Source organism: Crinia signifera, chromosome 8 (assembly GCF_055691185.1).
Source record: "Crinia signifera chromosome 8, ASM5569118v1, whole genome shotgun sequence".
NCBI classification, from domain to species: Eukaryota; Metazoa; Chordata; class Amphibia; order Anura; family Myobatrachidae; genus Crinia; species Crinia signifera.
This window is the reverse complement of record NC_139224.1, coordinates 128,236,189-128,254,707: the sequence shown is the minus strand read 5'-3', so window position 1 is coordinate 128,254,707 and position 18,519 is coordinate 128,236,189. Positions and strand designations below refer to the sequence as shown.

The 18,519-nt window shown below is 43.8% G+C and overlaps 1 protein-coding gene across 1 annotated transcript in view; it reads left to right on the top strand.

Annotated features, from left to right (window-relative positions):
* LOC146027287 (uncharacterized) overlaps nt 1–18,165 on the top strand; it is a 163,015-nt gene extending 144,850 nt beyond the window's left edge. The window contains exons 10-12 of the mRNA XM_083158221.1: nt 336–392; nt 10,586–10,633; nt 17,993–18,165. Of these exons, the coding sequence (XP_083014347.1) occupies nt 336–392; nt 10,586–10,633; nt 17,993–18,079 (192 nt within the window). The 3' untranslated portion in view covers nt 18,080–18,165. The remainder of the gene's footprint in view (nt 1–335; nt 393–10,585; nt 10,634–17,992) is intronic.
* Nucleotides 18,166–18,519: the final 354 nt, after the last annotated feature.

Genomic DNA, 18,519 nt, shown 5'->3' with positions numbered 1-18,519 from the left:
GGTCATTCTAATCCATGGGAGTGATGTTGGGCAACTGCGCCTGCGCATAAACTTTTATGTGCAGGCGCTTTATGTGAGTGGGTGCGGCAAATTGATTATTCACTGGCCCATTTGCATGGGGGAAGTGCAGGCTTGGACGGCAGCGAGGGTTTACCCATGAAAACGCTGGGCCTTCCGATGCTAATGCGGGTGTGACAAGGGTGCAGGGGTGGGCAGATGATGTCAGTGGATGTCAGCTGCCTGCCTGTGTAGAACATATTTAATGTTACCAAGATTCTATTTTTGTTGTGCCTGCAATATGATTCACTGCACTGTATAACTATTTCATTTTTCAGAGGGGATTAAGTGATGATGATAAAGATGGTCTTTTAAATGATCTAGGGAGCGTTGTGGTAAGTGCCCTGGAACATGTATGTGCTTTATAAATACAGTATTAACAAATATCATCTGTTGGTGCTACAGTATAACACTAACGTTTTAGTTACATTATATTTTCTTATATAACAGTTCTGTAATCTGATGTTATGTTCATAACACTAATTTCTAAATTAAGGTCTGAAATTTCCACTTAGCTCAAATATTAAATATTTTAATACCATTTTTTAAAATCCATAATGAATATCTAAAGATAGTTTTGTGAGGTGTTAATTACAATCATACTTACAAATCAGTCAGTAACAGTTCAGTATACATTAAGTACTTGTGTACACCAGAGGTAGGCAACATGTTGGCTCTAGCTACACATCTCAGCATGCAGAGCCGGTCAATACAATTTGATGCCCTAAGCAAAATGGTGACCCCTAACACAGAATAGGTGTAGGAACGCGCTACAATCAATGTATACAAAAAAATGTATTAAACGAATATTTTACACTGACCAGTGATAGACGCAAACATTTAAAATCCAATATATATATATATATATATATAAATACTAGTTAATTAACTGATATATCGTGACTGCTGTTTCTTGAGGGACCTCCACAGAGGAACGTGAAACCAGCTGTTTCTTTTATACTGTCCACAGTGGATCGTAGGTTTAAAGGACTTAATGGTGGTCAATAGAGTTCTCTTGTCCACTGTCTGGCCAGACAACAATCGCAAAAATAAATAAAGGAGGAGGAAAACCCCCCCAAAAGATAAAAGATAAAATTAGTTTTACGGGAAATGAGTTTTCCCAATTCCTTCTAATTAACAGTCATCCAGACACTCATTAAATAGTTCCAAATAAGAAGTACCAGTACTTGCTGTTCAGGTAGGCATGTGGTGTTGGGTGGGAATAAGTCATATGACGCATTTCTCTGCCTCCATTAAGGTGTCAGTGGCTTCATCAGATAGTGAGGTGCTGTATAGAAGTTTGCTTAAATAGCATACAGTATCTTTGGCGGTAACTATGAGTACCTTGATTGCCATCAGCTGTGTGCTCGTGTAGTCGGGAGCACCCGGCCAATCATTACAAAGGTGTGACCGGCTCCAGTCAATCAGCGGGACGTCCCTTAGTTTATGCATTGTTCTGTTGCATAATGCGCTTAAAGCCTCTTGTTCCGTAGCCTGAGGTTAGCGTGTGTGGCGGGGGACCTTTGTTCCAATGCATGCAAGTGCAACGGAATATGCTGCGCTATATAAGAAACTGTAAATAAATAATAAATGGCAAGCCTCATTTTCAAACCCTGGAAGTAGGCTCTATGAGCTGGCTTGTCCAAGTTATGCGTGCCAATCCTCATTTTCATTTGTTACAATTTGTGGGTCCCAAAAGTATGGCCATCTCCACAAAGGCTCTGCTTTAATTATTACATTTAGAATGTAAAGGGTATATAAATGTGTCCTTATATCATCTAATAAATCCAGAAGGTGCATATATATATTGGAAACGCTGCTTGGGATTTTAGTGGCCATTTTGTTTGTGGGCATATTTGCCCTTCATTAGCTGATTGTCACTCCCCGCCGCGGCTGCAGAGCATTGCGCCGCGTCTCTTACTCACCGAGATGGGGGTTGACGTCATTGCTCTGCTGCGGGGTCTCCTTGCAGGTCCCCACTGTCCCCTCTGGCTCCAGGGCTGGTGGCTATCCCTCCAGGGATCCGGCGATCCCCGTGTCCGGGTCCCGCATTTATTACCCCAAAACAACTCTTACTACCAGAGGCGGGGCCATTTTGGGCCAGTTATCAACCGATTGAGACAGTAGCATAGGCTGGGTGCCCTTCTCTTTCTGCTTAGAGGAAAGAATCGCACACTTTCCACCCTGTTTGTAGTTTCACCACAATGTTATTCTATAAAGCTGATACCCCTGAGGAAGCCCCTTGTTGGGTGAAAAGCGTCGGGTGAAAACAGCACATTTTGTCTAAAAAGACTTTTAATAAAGAGAATAACACCAAGTTATGGACATTGTTTAATTTATTATGGACTGAAGTTGATAAGTGTGCCATTCCACACTTGTTCTCGTATGTTTTCTAATTCCCCTTAGCCAACAGGGGTATTGTGGAAACAGGCAGCAAACTAATAATCTCTCAGAATTTAGCGCGAAAAAGAAGGGGTTTGGTTGATATACACACACACACACACACACACACACACATATATATATATATATATATATATATATATATAAACATACTTATATATACATACAGGGGTGTCAACAGCAGTGTAGACCCCTGAGCATAGCAATGTATTGGGGCAGCTACCGATCCTCCAGCGGTAGGGGTGGGGGAAGCTTTGATGTCCCGCAGGTGGTAGGGGGTATTATATCAACCGCTCAGCATGTAGGGCCTGGATCAATAATTTCCACTAATTACCCCTTTACTGCACTGATGGTGGGAGATGTTGTGGGAGAAGGGGGCATTGGGCTGAATGAAGGGGCCCTGATACATAACTTCCAGGGTGGTAAAGGATGTTTAATATGCAGAGGAGGGGTGTATAGTGGAGTGGGCTTATTATTCATAATTTTCTGGTGGGAGGACAGCTTGCTTGACTGCAGATATCTCCAGTTCCCAGAAATAGATTTCTTAGAATTTAATGGAATTAAAAAATAGAGAATCCCAATTATCCAATGGTATTGGGGACTAGGGGATCAGAGTTCAGGAGGCAGAGCAATCTGCCAAAGAGAATATAAAACTACATACCAGGTGTGTGGAGCTGGAGCAGTAACCAGCAGCTGGAAGGCTGATATCTCTGGTTCTCGGAACAGTAGATACAAGCTTCTAGTGTCCATCAAAGGGGGAGAGTCCCAGCTTTTGGAAAATACCCTCAGAAAAACGCTAAGTCAGAGAGAACCTGAAATATCTGACTGGGAAGAGCAATTGACAGGCTTGGATGGGGACCACTGCTTTGAAGTCAGATCTCTCCGGTTCCCAAGGGCCGATTTTTAAAATTCTTGTACCTATGGAAAGAGGTGATCCTCAGCTTTCAGCGATTAGAGTCCTGGGGGGTTTCTGGGTACTCAGAAACCCCCTCTGCGTGCGCTACTGGGCATAAGGTGTGTGGGCTATTCTAGTAAAGAAGATTTCCCCTCTCACATACTGTACTTCATCTCCCTTTTAGCACTGAATTAGGGAGGCAGTCAGCATGCCAGCAATCAGAAAGCCAGTAGTTGATATATCGATGCTGGAATCCTGACTAGTGGCAACAATACCAGTGCTGCAATCCCAACCTCGCTAGAGATGCCTACATGCCAGAATCCTAACAAAAGTGAAGAAAAAAAAAAGGTTGTGCACTACAGGTGCAAGGGTGAGATGTACTAAGGCTTAAAAAGTGATCAAATGAAGAGTGATACACCACCAACCAATCAGCTTATTCCTGTAATTTTTTTCAAACACAGCCTGTGACATGGCAGTTAGGAGCTGATGGTTTATCCCTCTTTATAATTTTATCACTTTTAAAGCTTAGTACATGTAAACCCAATTGTGATTAGCCAAATAGAATTAATGAATTAGAGTTATGTGCTATTTTTAGGTAACATTTAGATGTAGGTACTCAGACCACATAAATAACCAAACAGAAAAATACCTAAGAGCATTATTAGAACCATCCGGTATTAATCCGGTATTAATCCGGTATTAATCAATTATTACAAACAGCTGTGTCCTTTTTATTTGTATTATTTTTTTATATATGTTGTATGTTTTTTTATTAAAACGGCCTATATTTTAGTGCAGAATACTAATAGCCTGCATCTCACTTTAAGTACAGTATGCCACAGTGGGTTTAGCCACACATGTGAGGAAGAGGGGGGAGTTGTAGGGTTAAGTGGTGGGTATAGAGGGTTAGGCACTGAATAGGGGAGATTGGGTTAGGTGCAAAGGGGGTTAGGATTAGGCTGTGGGGAGGGAGGGTTAGGCACTAAAGGGGAACGTTAGAGTTAGGTGGCAGGGAGGGGGGATTGGGTTAGGTGCAAAGGGGTTTATGGTTAGTCACTAATGGAAAAAGGTAGGTGACAGGGAGGGTTAGGCACTAAAAAGGTGGGGATTTACGTTAGGTGCAAAAGGGATTAGGCTACAAGGGGAGGGTCAGGCACTATCGGGAAGCTTAAGGTTAGGTTGTGGGGAAGGGGGTTTAGGTTAGGAGAGGGTCATTATACTTACCATGCCCCTGTTGGGATTTTCATTATAGGGATGCCACTGTCGGATAGTATCCGGGCTGACGCTCATGCATACCCTGAATAACCCCCATCCTCCTCTAACAGAGCAACATGTCCACTTAGCACAGAATAACTCCACCAGATAAATAATCTGCCCTTAGTATAGCATAGTGTATCGTCTGCCCCCATATCCCTCATCCCCCAGACATATATACATCTCCTTTATAAACCAGTGCAGCTCACTAGTCTTAAAAGAAAATGTCTGGAAAGCTGATAGCTGTAGAACATTTTTAAATAACTGACAGATTGGCTGCAGCTCCCGAGCAGCACGATTATCTCCACTCCATGTTCCCTTTGCTATGTATACTATGCATAGCAAACTAAGAGCAGCCAGGGGACTGGGAGCTCAGGGCAAAGAGGCAGATAATGCTGAACATATCTTACCTGTGGGCGTGGCTCCATGGCTCAACGTTTCTGATCAGTGACCCGTGTCAATCAAGGAAGCTGTGGCTGGATGATGTGCTATGGGGGGGCAGGATCAGATTTGACAGTAAGGTGCAGTAATCATTCCACTAGGTAAGGGCTCCAGAACTGAACCTGTGGCAACCTTAAGGCCCATACACACTTGACGATTTTCAGATGAAAATCGCCTAGTGTGTATGCCCCCGAGATTGCCGACTAGCGATGATGCGTGCTCCCGCATCATCACTAGCGAGGTGGGCAATCTGCTGGTTTTACCAGCACGCCTAGCGATGATGGCTGATTTTTCAGCCATCATCGCCAAGTGTGTACAGCAGCTGGGCTGAAAGATGAAAGTCTTTCAGTCCAGCTGACAGCCCACTCCCTCCCCCTGTTCATACTCACCCTGCCCCGCTCCAACGTTGCCTGCCTCTCCTCCTGGCTCCAACGCTGCTGCTGCACAGCTAATCTTCTCTGCTCCACTCCCCCGCCCGGACATACAGCCGGGCAGGACGTCCCACCCCCCGCAGAAAGCCCCACCCCCAGCTGACTTCCCTGCTCCTGCTACATGGAGCATAACAGCAGTTATGCCACTGACCACCAATGAAGTTGTTTTAAGGCAGTAATATATGCCAATGGCGTAACTATGAAAAAATCGCCCCCCCCGCCACAACTCTTTTGCACGCCCCCAGCTAGACCCCGACCCCCCCCAGCTCGACCCCGACCCCCCCCCCACCTCAAACCCCCCCCCCCAACCCCCTTACCCCTCCACATAGTGCCGCTGCGTCTGCCCCGAGACCTTCCGCCGGCGAATCAGTCTGCGCTGCGGCTCTCCGTTTCCCTGCTCTCCCGGCTCCTGCTGTCATAAAAAACATGTCACTCAGAAAATGGCTGCCCCCGAACAGCAGACCATTTTAAAGGATGCTAGTAATGGCCGTTGTGTATGGTAAAAGCCGCTCAGTGTGTATGCACTGAGCGGATTTCCCCCCAGCGATGATAGCGATCATCGCTGTCCATACACGCTGGGCATAGTCGCCCAGTGTGAATGGACCTATAGATATATCTTTCCCCAAAGTAGTGCATACACACTGAGCTATTATCCTAAAAGAGCAAGAGAATTTCAGGAGGTGAAAGACTTTGCTGAAAATCTTTCATATAAAAAGCTATTTACATAAAGGGCTGGGCTTGAATTCCAAGGGTGGGAGAAGGGGCCATTTTATTCAGCACATTTCTGTTCTTGGGGCCTGATTGAAAACTGATCACTGGGCTGCAAAATCCCACCCATGTGCACGGCTACGATTGTATTTGCAACCGTACACGTAGGGAGAAATCCATTCACCTGCGCTAGTCATGTATACATTGCCGCCATAATAAAATATGCCTTGGTGGCCAGTGGCAGCAGTAATGTATACATTGCTGTCAATGTATACGTTACCACCATAAAAAGAAAAAAAATTGGTGGCCAGTGGCGGTGGTACATAGTTGGCCTGTGCCAGCAATGTATACATTGCGGCCATAAAAATTTTACATTAGATGCAGTAGTGCCAGTAATATATACCTTGGGCCAGCAAGGTATATATTACTGGCTAATATGCATTGGTGGGCAGTGGTGCCAGTGCCAGCAATATATATATTGCTTATATATATTGCTGGAATGTGCTATCAATGTATAGATTACTGGGTTATAAATAACATTGGAGGGCAGTGGTGTCAGTAATATATACATTGCTGGCGTACGTATATAAATATAATATAAAAAACAAAGGGGCGTTTTATAGTGCATGTAAAAAATATTTAATGAGGAGATAAAAGCTCCTACATTTCAGGAAAAAGCAAATGCTCGTACCATTAAAACTAACACTACCACATGATACAAAGCCCACAGTGTTATTTTTAATGGTACGAGCATTTGCTTTTACTTGAATTGTAGGAGTTTTATCTCCTCATTAAATATCATTAACATGCACCATGGTGCGCCCCTTTGTTCTTTATATTTTTTAGATTTGTTCATCCTGACCCTGGATGCTGGTTGCTGTTAAAAGGGAGCTGAAGTCTGTCACATTTGGACTTTGGTGATCTCTGTCCCCTTGTATAAGGTAAATAACAAGAAGGTGACTAGCGCTCAGGCTATAACTTGATAACGGAGATGATATCTAGTGTGGTACAGCTTGCGTGTAAAGCAGGGTTATAAATAACAACAGTGTGCCAGTATAATGAAAGCAAAGGTGTTTATTGTCATTTAGTAAAAAATGACATCCAATGGTGGGGGGTGGGGGTGGTGAGGGATGGGAGCCCTCTATAGGAGGGGTGTGGGGGGCTGGTGGTGGCTGCAAGAGCCAGAGTCCAGAGTCTTACAGTAAAAAGTAAAAAGTCACACAAGCACACTCCGTTTCACCTCCTGCGGTGAACACAGTCTGTGTGCTGGGTGGAGATGGATGCTGTGGAGATATTAGTGCACAGAGAAATCGTTTGGCTGAAGATGGTAGGTCACAGTCTTATCATAGGGTCATGGTAAGTGTCCAGGTGTCGCTCAGGTTAAAGAGCGTCCTCTCTGCTGGCCAAGCGGTGCACCTAACACTTACCTGATACCGCTGATGTCCTCAATCCTTCCGTCCCTCGCCGCTTCGTCGCTGAGTGGACTGTATCCTGCTGGTGCCTGCACAGCCGTGCAGATCACCAGTTAGTAACCGCGTCGCTTCAACAGAGACAGAAGTACTTCCGGGTCCCGCTGGCTTGCGTTCGCCGGGTGCTCCTGACCTCTGGAGTAACTCGGGCTGCACTCCCAGAGGGGAGGAGGCTTGTTGTAGATGGCTGTGTATGAGGTGCTGTCCAACGCGTTTCAACCCCGCTGGGGTCTTTTTCAAGGATAACTGAGCTGCTTTGCTGAAGTGTTTTTATGAGGGTTTGTTTGTGGGATACGCCCCTTGGAGGCGGGCGTCCATTGGGTGTTGTTGCTGTCCATCTGATGACAAGTGCTGATGAGCGGAGTTCATTGGTGCATGTGACTGCAGAGCATCAGGTGTGTGGATGCACCAGTAATCTGTATACAATCAGATTCATTAAGTGCTTTCAGGTGTGCTGGCTTATGGAAAAGGTCAACATATATTATGTAGAACTTGTGCCCATGTTAGTATGCTGAGAGTCAGATGCTGCATGATGTGTGGCAGTCTAGTGGCTCTACATGGAATTGCAAGTTCAGGAAGTGGTCGACATGGTGTGTGTCGACCTTATGTGTGTGTTAATGACGGAATGGGCTGGAAATGGGGGTACTGCTTGAAAGTGAACATGGGGGCTGTTGGGGAAATTGTGGGTGTTTTTGTTCACTTGAGTATAATCATGTTTACTGTTTAACCCTTGCTTGTGTATGTGCCGGGAGGAACCAATCATCTCAGATGCTGGTCACCATATGTCATGTGGGTTATTTCTTGAGTGGCATTTATTTGGATATTGCACCTAGGTTGAAGTCTATGTTTAAGCCATTGGGTTTGAGAGTATTGAGTTGGTAGATCCAGAACATCTCTCTTTTATCCAGGGTGGCCGTGAAGTCCCCTCCCCTCCAATTTCTTTTGGGGGCCTCAATAGCTGTAAATTTCAGTCCTTTGGGGTCACAGTTATGTCTGTCTTTGAAGTGTGAGGACACACTGTGTTGTTCATATCCCCTTTTTATGTTTCTAACATGTTCGTACATTCTGGTGCCCAGAGATCTAGTTGTTCTGCCTATGTACTCTATGTTGCAGGGGCATTTTATAAGATATATTACTCCAGTTGAGTTGCATGTCAGATGTTCCTTGTATTTAAATGTTTTATTCACAGTGGTTGAATGCCAGGTGGTGTTGGCCTTGTATAAGGGTGTATGTGTGCTGGACTAACTTGGACTTTATATATGCTCACACACCTGTTATTTATCTCTATCTATCTATCTATCTATCTATCTATCTATCCATATATACATTGGTGCCCAGTGGTACCAGCAATATATAGATTGCTGGCATGTGGACACGGCAGCGTGGTGAGTATACACCGGCGTGGGGCAGCGGGGTGGGGGTCGGAGCGGGCGGTCAGCTGCCTGGCTGCCATACACACCTAGCGATGAGGGCTCAAATATGAGCCCTCATCGCCAGACGTGCTGGTAAAACCAGCAGATGGCCTACTTTGCTAGCAATGATGCGGGAGCGCACATCATCGCTAGTCGGGTATTGGTGGCCCATACACACTTGCCGACTTTAAGCTTAAAATCTCCTAGTGTGTATGGGCCTTTACACTACCATTGTGAATACCATATTAGCAATGGAAATGTTATCTCTGGATGTTGCTATTTGGTAACCAGGCAATATAATAAACACAAATTAATTTCATGTAGGAGGGGTTTATTCTTTCTATTTAATGCAACAGTCGACTTTAGTATGTATTGTATTATAATCACCATAGCTCAGGGGTGGCCAACTCCAGTCATCGAGAGCTACTAACAGTTCACATTTTCCATCACACCTGGCAGGTACACAGGTGCACTCATTACTGACTAACACATTAAAAAAAATCCACAGGTGGAGCTGAATACTTCACTTGGGATTCTGTGAGGAGACATGGAAAACGTGAACTGATGGTAGCTCTCGAGGACTGGAGTTGGCTACCCCATAGCTAATAAGATCTCATAAAGATTAAAAACGAACATTAACTTGCAGTAGGATTTATATGTGAATTTTAATTGGTACGTACAATTATAGATTATGTTACAGATTAGATCTTTTTAATACACCTTGTATATATACGAAACAAAGGGACAGATGTATTAAGCCTTAACAAGAGATAAATGCAAGGGTGATAAAGAGAGATAAACGTCCAGCCAATCAGCTCCTTACTGACTTTTTTCAAAAACAGCTTGTAACATGGCAGTTAGAAGGTGATTGGCTGGACATTTATCTCTCTTTATCACCCTTGCATTTATCTCTTGTTAAGGCTTAATACATCTGCCCCAAAGTCCCAAAGCACTAAATTGCAGAAAATGAAACTATATCAAATATGTGATCAAACATCTCTAATAGTGGGGCAGATGTATTAAGCCTGGTGAGAGATAAAGTGGAGATAAAGTGGAAGGTGATAACGCAACAACAGTCAATCGACTCTAAACTGTCATTTTTCAAACAATGCTGATTGGCTTGTGCACTATCACCACCTACTTTATGTCCACTTCATCTCTTCACCCGGCTTTATACATCTGCCCCAGTGTATGTATATTATACTGAAATGATTCTCACTTCTTAAACTCATTACTTGAATATACAGTATAAAAAATATATATTTCCATAAGCTCATAAAAGGTCATTACCAATAATAAGTGCTCTGGAATTGTGGAAATGGACAGAATACTTTCCCACAACAATCTCTCAATCTCTCTCTCTCTCTCTCTCTCTCCCTCTCCCTCTCTCTCTCTCTCTCTCTCTCCCCCTCTCTCTCTCCCTCTCTATCTCATTAAGTTATATGTAGTTGATGCTGTTAATTTATTTTGCACAGTGTGTGTTTCAATAAAGTATATCAAATATTTTTATTTCAGCAAACTGCGATGGACTCAAACCTAACAGGACTCAATTTATGTGAAATTGTAAGTGTTAAATACTACATGAAATTGGAAAATATTTACTAGTAATATGAAACATATATAGGTAAAGGGAATAAGTGGCACTCGAGACATTCCAATAAGGATAAAATTTAGGGGGTTATTTTGGTTCACTCCTTCTGGCAAATTCCTTCTTAGATGGACAAAACCATGTGCACTGCAGGTGGGGTAGATGTTACTTGTGCAGAGAGAGTTATATTTGGGTGGGGGTTCAAAGTAAGATCTATATTGCATTGTGGAAATAAAGCAGTCAGTATTTTCCCTGCACAGAAACAAAACAACTCACCCAAATCTAATTTTCTGCACATTTTATATCTGCCCTCCCCCCTGCAGTAATTTTGTCCATCTAAGAAGGAATTTGGGTACTTGTTTCCTATCTGGGCGCCCAGGTTTTCAACGTACGGCACCGTAATGAAATCGGATCGCATCGCATCGTATTCGGTACTCGATGATGTACGATGGCATACGATGCTATCCGATCCGATCCGATTTCATTTTAAATCGGATCGCATCGCATGCGGTGACGCGATCAACCCCGATTTTTACATTGGAATCAATGTTAAATGGTCCCTGAGACCCGATTTTACATTGATTTCAATGTAATAACCCCGCAAACCCACGATTTGTATAGGAAACCCCCCCCTGATGGTTTAAAATGCGCCTCCATTGTTAACGCCACCCCAGTATTGACGTCAACCCGAAGCGTGGCGAGCGGCGGCGGTACGCGTCCTCCGACTTTTTTCATACCTCCACTATCCACGTCGGCGTGGAGTTGTGAATAGAATAGTGTGGCGAGCGCAGCGAGCCACCGAGCCCGAAGCGTGGCGAGCGGACGCGGATACCTGTGAAGCCCGCGAGGGGACACGGATACCTGTGAAGTATCCGCGTCCCCTCGCCACGCTTCGGGCTCGGTGGCTCGCTGCGCTCGCCACACTATTCTATTCTCAACTCCACGCCGACATGGATAGTGGGGGTATGAAAAAGTCGGAAGACGCGTACCGCCGCCCCTCGCGGGGCTCGCTGCGCTCGCCACGCTTCGGGTTGACGTCAATACTGGGGTGGCGTTAACAATGGAGGCGCATTTTAAACCATCAGGGGGGGTTTCCTATATATCCTATGGGCCAACCATAAAAGCGGGAACAAAATCGGATCGCATCGCATCGTTCAATATCGTGTATGTGCATTTGTGGTATCCGATGCGATGCGATCCGATTTTTATACGGAGAATAGCATGGTGCGCAATTAACGTAGCGGGCGCCCAGATAGGAAACAAGTAACGGAATTTGTCAGAAGGAGTGAACCAAAATAACCCCCTTAGTCCTTTATTCGACCAACGCCATTTTGGGGCAGGACCCCTGTCTTCAGGGACAAGCACTTGCTTGTCCCTGAAGACAGGGGTCCAGCCCCGAAACAGTTTTATCCTTATTTGAATGTCTGTGGAGTGCCACTTATTCCCTGTACTTATTTGGGCTGAATCTGGTTCTGAAGGAGGCACCCCAGCAAGATAAATAAAAAAAATCCCTACTGGTCTATTGGAATGCTGGATTAATTTTTTTATTTATATATATATATATATATATATATATATATATATATATATATATATATATACTGTATATATATACACAAAAATACTCCAATTTGCGCTCAACAAACTTGGAGCAGCACCTCTTAGGTGGGACCCAAAGTTTTTAAAGATAAAAAAAGAAGAAAGGTTCAGAGTGCGCTATTGCAATGCACAATTATAAAGACAAATATTTAATAAAAATTGCCCTACGGGCATAACATAATATATATAGAATAAAAATGAATAAATAAATACAGCATTGGATGTCATTCTTTAAGATGTTTAATGTTTATAGACATCAAGTGCTCATGTCGGGCCCCATAGGAACAAGGGTGCGGCACTCAGGTCTCATAGCATCAAAAACGACAGTACAGTGTCATAATATTATATCACTGTACTGTTCTTTTTGATGCTATGAGTGCCGCACCCTTGTTCCTGTATAGCTGGCTTCCAAAAAGCTGTAAGGGCACCAGTGCAAGTTAATCTTAACAAAACTTGGATTGCCAGTCCACCATATAAAGATATATATATATATATATATATATATATCAAAATAAAAGTATATAATACCGTCTGATTTCCCTGGAGGGTCGGGATGCCTGGCTAATGATTGCTGCTGTAAAAAAAAAAGATCCACATTCGGTAGCATCCCATACCTCCGGTGAACTCAGACACTATTAAATCCTGCCAACAATGTGAGTAGCAGTACATAGTCTACAGACAGAAATCTCTGACAAATAAATACTAATGTAAAATGGTTTATAAAATGTCCAGAAAAGTTGTGAAATGTTAATTACTCAGAATTATTTCAGAAAAGTGACTAATGCATCCCTATATGTAAGCCTAGATCTGTGTCTACATGATGTATACTTAGCTGCCATCAGAGAACACATCCCCCTATGGTGTTGGCTGCACATTAATCTAATTATTTAGGGGTCATTTCATTGCTGCATCTTCTTAGCCGGCTGCTGGTTATCATGTAGTTCTGGTTGCATGCACCAGTGTCCAGTGGTTGGATACAACAAGAGACTGTAACACGTTACCTACTCGGTAGACTGGGATTGTAGTGCAGCTAAAGGTATTCTTCTTCCCAATTATTAGTTGTCCTTGACCTTAAGTTATTAATTTAAAAGAAATCCAAGAAATTACATTAAACCTAGCACGGCCACACCGATGTGCGATGCAACCGACGCGATGGTCCCGATTTTTACATTGATTGAAATGTGAATAGGGTCCCTGGGACCCTATTTTACATTGGAATATAAAGTGTGTCGAGCACAGCGAGCCACCGAGCCCGAAGCATGGCGAGCGCAGCTAGCCCCGCGAGGGGACGCGTATAACTTCACAGGTATACGCGTCCCCACGCGGGGCTCGCTGCACTCGCCACACTTTATATTCTCAACTCCACGCCGACGTGGATAGTAGGGGTATGAAAAGGTCGGAGGACGTGTACCGCCGCCCCTCACGAGCTTGCCACGCTTCGGGTTGGCGTCAATCGTGGGGTGACGTTCACAATGGGGGGGCATATACAATGAGAAATGGGCCACATTGGCCCATTTCCCATTGTTAGCTATGTAAAAAGTGCTTAATCGCGTCCATCGCATCTTGTGCCATTATAATGGCACAAGACCGACGCGATGAACGCGATTACAATGTTAAAAATATTTTAACATTGAACCCTATGGGAAAATCGGGTGCATCGCGTCGGTCGCGTCACGTGCCATGTTAATGCACCCGACCGGCGCGATGGACCCGATTTTGCCTTTGCCGGCAAAATGGACCTGATTTCAAATCGGGTCCATCGGGGGTAATCGTGTACCTTAAGTTAAGGTACACGATTACCCCCGATTGTGGCCGTGCTAGGAAACAAGTACCAAAAATTGGAATGTAGACTCTCTATGTAGCCTGAAAAAATCCCAAAACACTGACATACAATTGTTCACTTTTTAGTAAATTGCTTATAATACTATTTTATTTATTTCATTCAAGTTGAGTTATGCCCGTGGTGCAGTTAATAGGCAAGTTAACGCACTTATTGAAAAGTTTGTTCGCCTTGATAATTGAGCTTCTAATGCTTAATATATGGTAAGTGAGTTAACAGATGGTAATATATTTAATGAGATAGATATACAGTATAAACATTTTCCATTACTGCTGGGGTAATCACACATCTGGGAACAGGTTATTATATAATAGAGCACTATTGCGGTCATACAGATCTTTTCTTTCCTCAATGCAATGTAACCAGAACACACCAGCAGGGCAGTTGGGCAACACTCTGCTGTCCTGACAGACTGGCCCACAATGAGAGGGGTTAGCTTACAGTAATGGCTGACCAGAATGTGTGGTCATGTACACACCAGCTTAGAGACAGAGTAAGAAAATATGGTAATTGTTTCCTGGCAGGGTGCCCAGTACACATTTAACGCATTCCGCCGCCGCTCGCCACGATTCGGGGTGGCGTGTATAGTGGTGGTGTTTTAGGAACACATTCACACTTGCAAAATCATACAGCTGACACAGTAATGATGACATGTGTTAACTAAGAACTGTAAATTTACTTAAATAATTTAAAAAGCATAAAGATAATAATAATAATAACAACAACAATTAATCAATTAAAAACAGTAAAACATTAATTAATAACAATGAATCACAGTAAAACATTCATTATTAGCAAATCACTTAATCATCCTTGGGAAGGAGGGTAAGTGCTCCCAGGATTCGCTCAAATCGGTTATCCCCACCAAATGTCTTTCTCCACAGGAACTCCTGGAGATAGGAATGGAGCATGTGGCGGGCTGTACCTCTTTGGCGCTTATTGCGCCATTTGCATGCGCCCCACATTCTTTCCACATTCTGGGTATGCACCCCTGTGGACGGATCTATAAAATTGAACCTGTGATTTACTTGGGCGTGCTGATACCCTGCAAGTTCCAGCTGTTCAGTGCTGTACGCCCTCCAGCAGTCACTGTAAATCCTGGTGCCTGGCTCTACATTCTCAAGAATAGCCGCCATCAAAGTGCTGGCATCGCGTCTGGGCACCATGGTGAGGAAACACTGTCCCGTTTCTCCTCAAATTCCCCCCAAAACCCACTGCTACGGGAACATCCGGCCGACAATACTCTTTCTTCTTACAAACATGCTCTCATCGACCTCCACGATGTGGCCTGGACCGCCAATACGGCGCTGTAGCTGCGCCATGAGGTCCATCGTACACGCCTCCCGCATCCATCTGTTGTAAAAAATAGCGGTCTATTTGGATATGTCCAGCTGTTGCTGACAGTACTCAATAGATGTCAGCTCCTGGGCCCATGAATATATAAAGCGCACCAAGGTGACAAATGATAAGCGGCACCCTGGAAACCAGGAGGCCGCTCTGAGGCTCACCTTAAGCCGGCACGCTTTAACATGGCAGGGCAACATGCATTCCTTCATAGAAAGGTGCATTACGTGGCCATTCGCGCAATTCTGCGCCACCGGAATGAGATTGTATCCTTGAAAAAAGGCGATAGCCTCCTCCTCCGTCTGAGGCAGCGTAAACATAGTCATAGATGCAGCCATCTCATTAACTTTCGATAAATCACCAGCAGCTCTGAGGGACGCTTCTACTTCTGTCAGAATATCACCTCAGAATGATTTGAGAGGATCTGACAGGGGGCGGGAATAACAGGAGCGGGAATGGGAAAATTGCATTGCATGCTACTATAACATAATGTGATGCGATTTCACTACGTTTGCGTACGTCAGGAAACTGGGCGCCCTGCTAGGAAACAAGTACCAAAAATATTATTATGTTCTAGACAATCTGATCTGATGACAACAGAACAGGTATAAATATGTGTTACATAGGCTTCCCCATGCAAATGTGGGTTATTTCCAGCAAAAACAATGCTATCACTGATACTAACCCTTTTGTGTTATGTTATGTATGTCAATTCCCAAATTGCCAAGTGAAATGCCCGATTTGCTGGGAAGAAGGCCTTTTATGATAAATACGTCCATTATAATTCGTAAAAAGTGAAACAAAGTAAAAAAAAAACAATAATGCTATAATATAGATAATAGATTATAAAGTTTTGTTTTTTCCAGGAGTTTATTCATCCTGTTATAATACACCAATAGCCCAGACACCTCTGACCTGCTGCTGAGGCACAGAGTAGGGCTCCATTTATAACACTGACATACTTGCAGTCCTGCACATACATCTTACAAGAGCAAGTACTGTACACCTCTACCTGCAAAGCACCTAAGCTGGGTACACACTAGATCAGTGGTTCCTAACCTTCTTCCTCAAGGACCCCCAACAGTGCATGTTTTCCAGACATGGGAACACCCAGCATTTCATGGGCTTTCCCATGCAAACACTAGGCGTTCCCATGTAAATGGCACTGTGTGCCAGGGGCGGGCGGCTGATGTCATATGAGTATGGAACACTCTGTGTATAGCAATAATACAATAGGCAGAGCCCCGCTCAGCATAAATGCTCAGCACACAACATCACAGTGTGTTGAGTTGGTGTCCCGCTATGTGCTGAGCGTTTTGCTGCAGCACGTCGCTCAGCACAAAAAGCTGGGTCGCTCCCTGTGTATGGGGTTTTACTCTTCTGAGCAGCCATGACTAGATATAATCTGCAGGTGCACCAAAATAATCCAACCAGGCACAGATTGGTAGTTTTCTCACATGATTCTGTTTAATGCCATAAAAGCCATTCCCACTTTTAGTTACAGAATTAGCAAAATGTTGCACTGATCAAAGGAAAGAATTACAACTGTAGCAGAGCTACGTGCAAAGGGGACTGGGCCAAGTGATGCATTGCATCCTGGGAGTGTGAATATCTGTTTCTATTACAGCCACAGTTACAGTAGGAAATGAAAGGCCTGACCCTAAGCTGCCCCCAGACAGAAAGAGAAAATGCCATTTGCTATATTGTGAGAGAATTGCGAAGAGATTGCTAATGACAATCCATTTACCCCCAAACTCTGTCAGTCAATTATTCTGCGGCTCCTTGTGTATAAATCCATATGCGTCTTCAGTCACTAATTCCCCTTGCACATACATGATGTTAGCAGTACACAAGTGCAGCGTTCTATAATATCTCAATTTGTGACATCTCTAATAAGCAGTCAGGTCTGAATCAGTCCATCAATGCAGTTAAATATATATAGAAAGCTACTGTAAGCTGTTTTCATTAAATATCTAGTTTGTGTTCATCACATTTTATGTGGTAAATAGTGGCATATTTATAATGGGTGCAATGTGCACTCTGCACACAGGCCCTTGGCTCCCAGGGTACCCAAACTGCACCCATTTTTTAATACTTACCCTCTGGAGTCTCGTGATGAAGGCCACAGCACTGCCAGTATTGCTGAAAAATGTACACAGCGCCATTATTCTGGAGGTCTGCGCATGCTCAGACTCTATTGCTCTAGGTGGCGCGGCACTGCGGTCAGCAGAGAGGGTCCGAACAGAGGAGGCTGCACATCATCTTTTAAAGTGCCCCTGGTGCATTTATTCTACGGACAAGGTTCTATGGGGGTTATTTATACCTGATCACAAAGTTACTTTTTTCTCAAATTCACATAATTGGGGCAGATGTAACATGGACAGAGATTTAGAGGTAGATTTGGGTGAGTTATTTTATTTCTGTGCATAGTAAATACTGGCCGCTTTATTATTACACTGCAATTTAGATTTCAGTTTGAACACACCCCACCCAAATCTAAAATAATCCCCTGTGTGTATAAATGTATTTACATTGTTCTGTTATTTTGCAGAGTCACTGGATTCAATCTGAAGCACATCTGCTTCCAAGGAGAAAACTGATTCCGAATCATTGCAAACCAATATTAATAATCTTCTGACACTCTCATTCTCATTGGATCGCCCAAGTGTCTGAGAAGTCTTGATTTTTGCTTTATTTCCTGAGTGATTTCTTTAATCAATAAATTTCTTGCAAGTTAGTGCACTGTGTATTGTCATTCGTTACAGATCCAAAGCAATGAGTTGGAAATATGTACAGTATATTAAAAATGAAGCAAAGGATCCAGATGATCTAGATAGCCTGATGCAATTAAGAGCTGCCATTGGTTACATATGTGCACGCAGATTACTGCTATTTAGAGAAGCTGACCTGGCTTGAAGTAGTGAGAGCTGCAGCGCAGAGCTTTTCTCTGGAAACGTACTGCCTGGCAAGTGCACTACTGTCCTCACTCTACACCATCCTGCATCAGCTACCTCCTCACTGCATATCACCCTGCTTACCCTCCCAAGGCCATGGAAGGGAACAATTTACTATTGAATA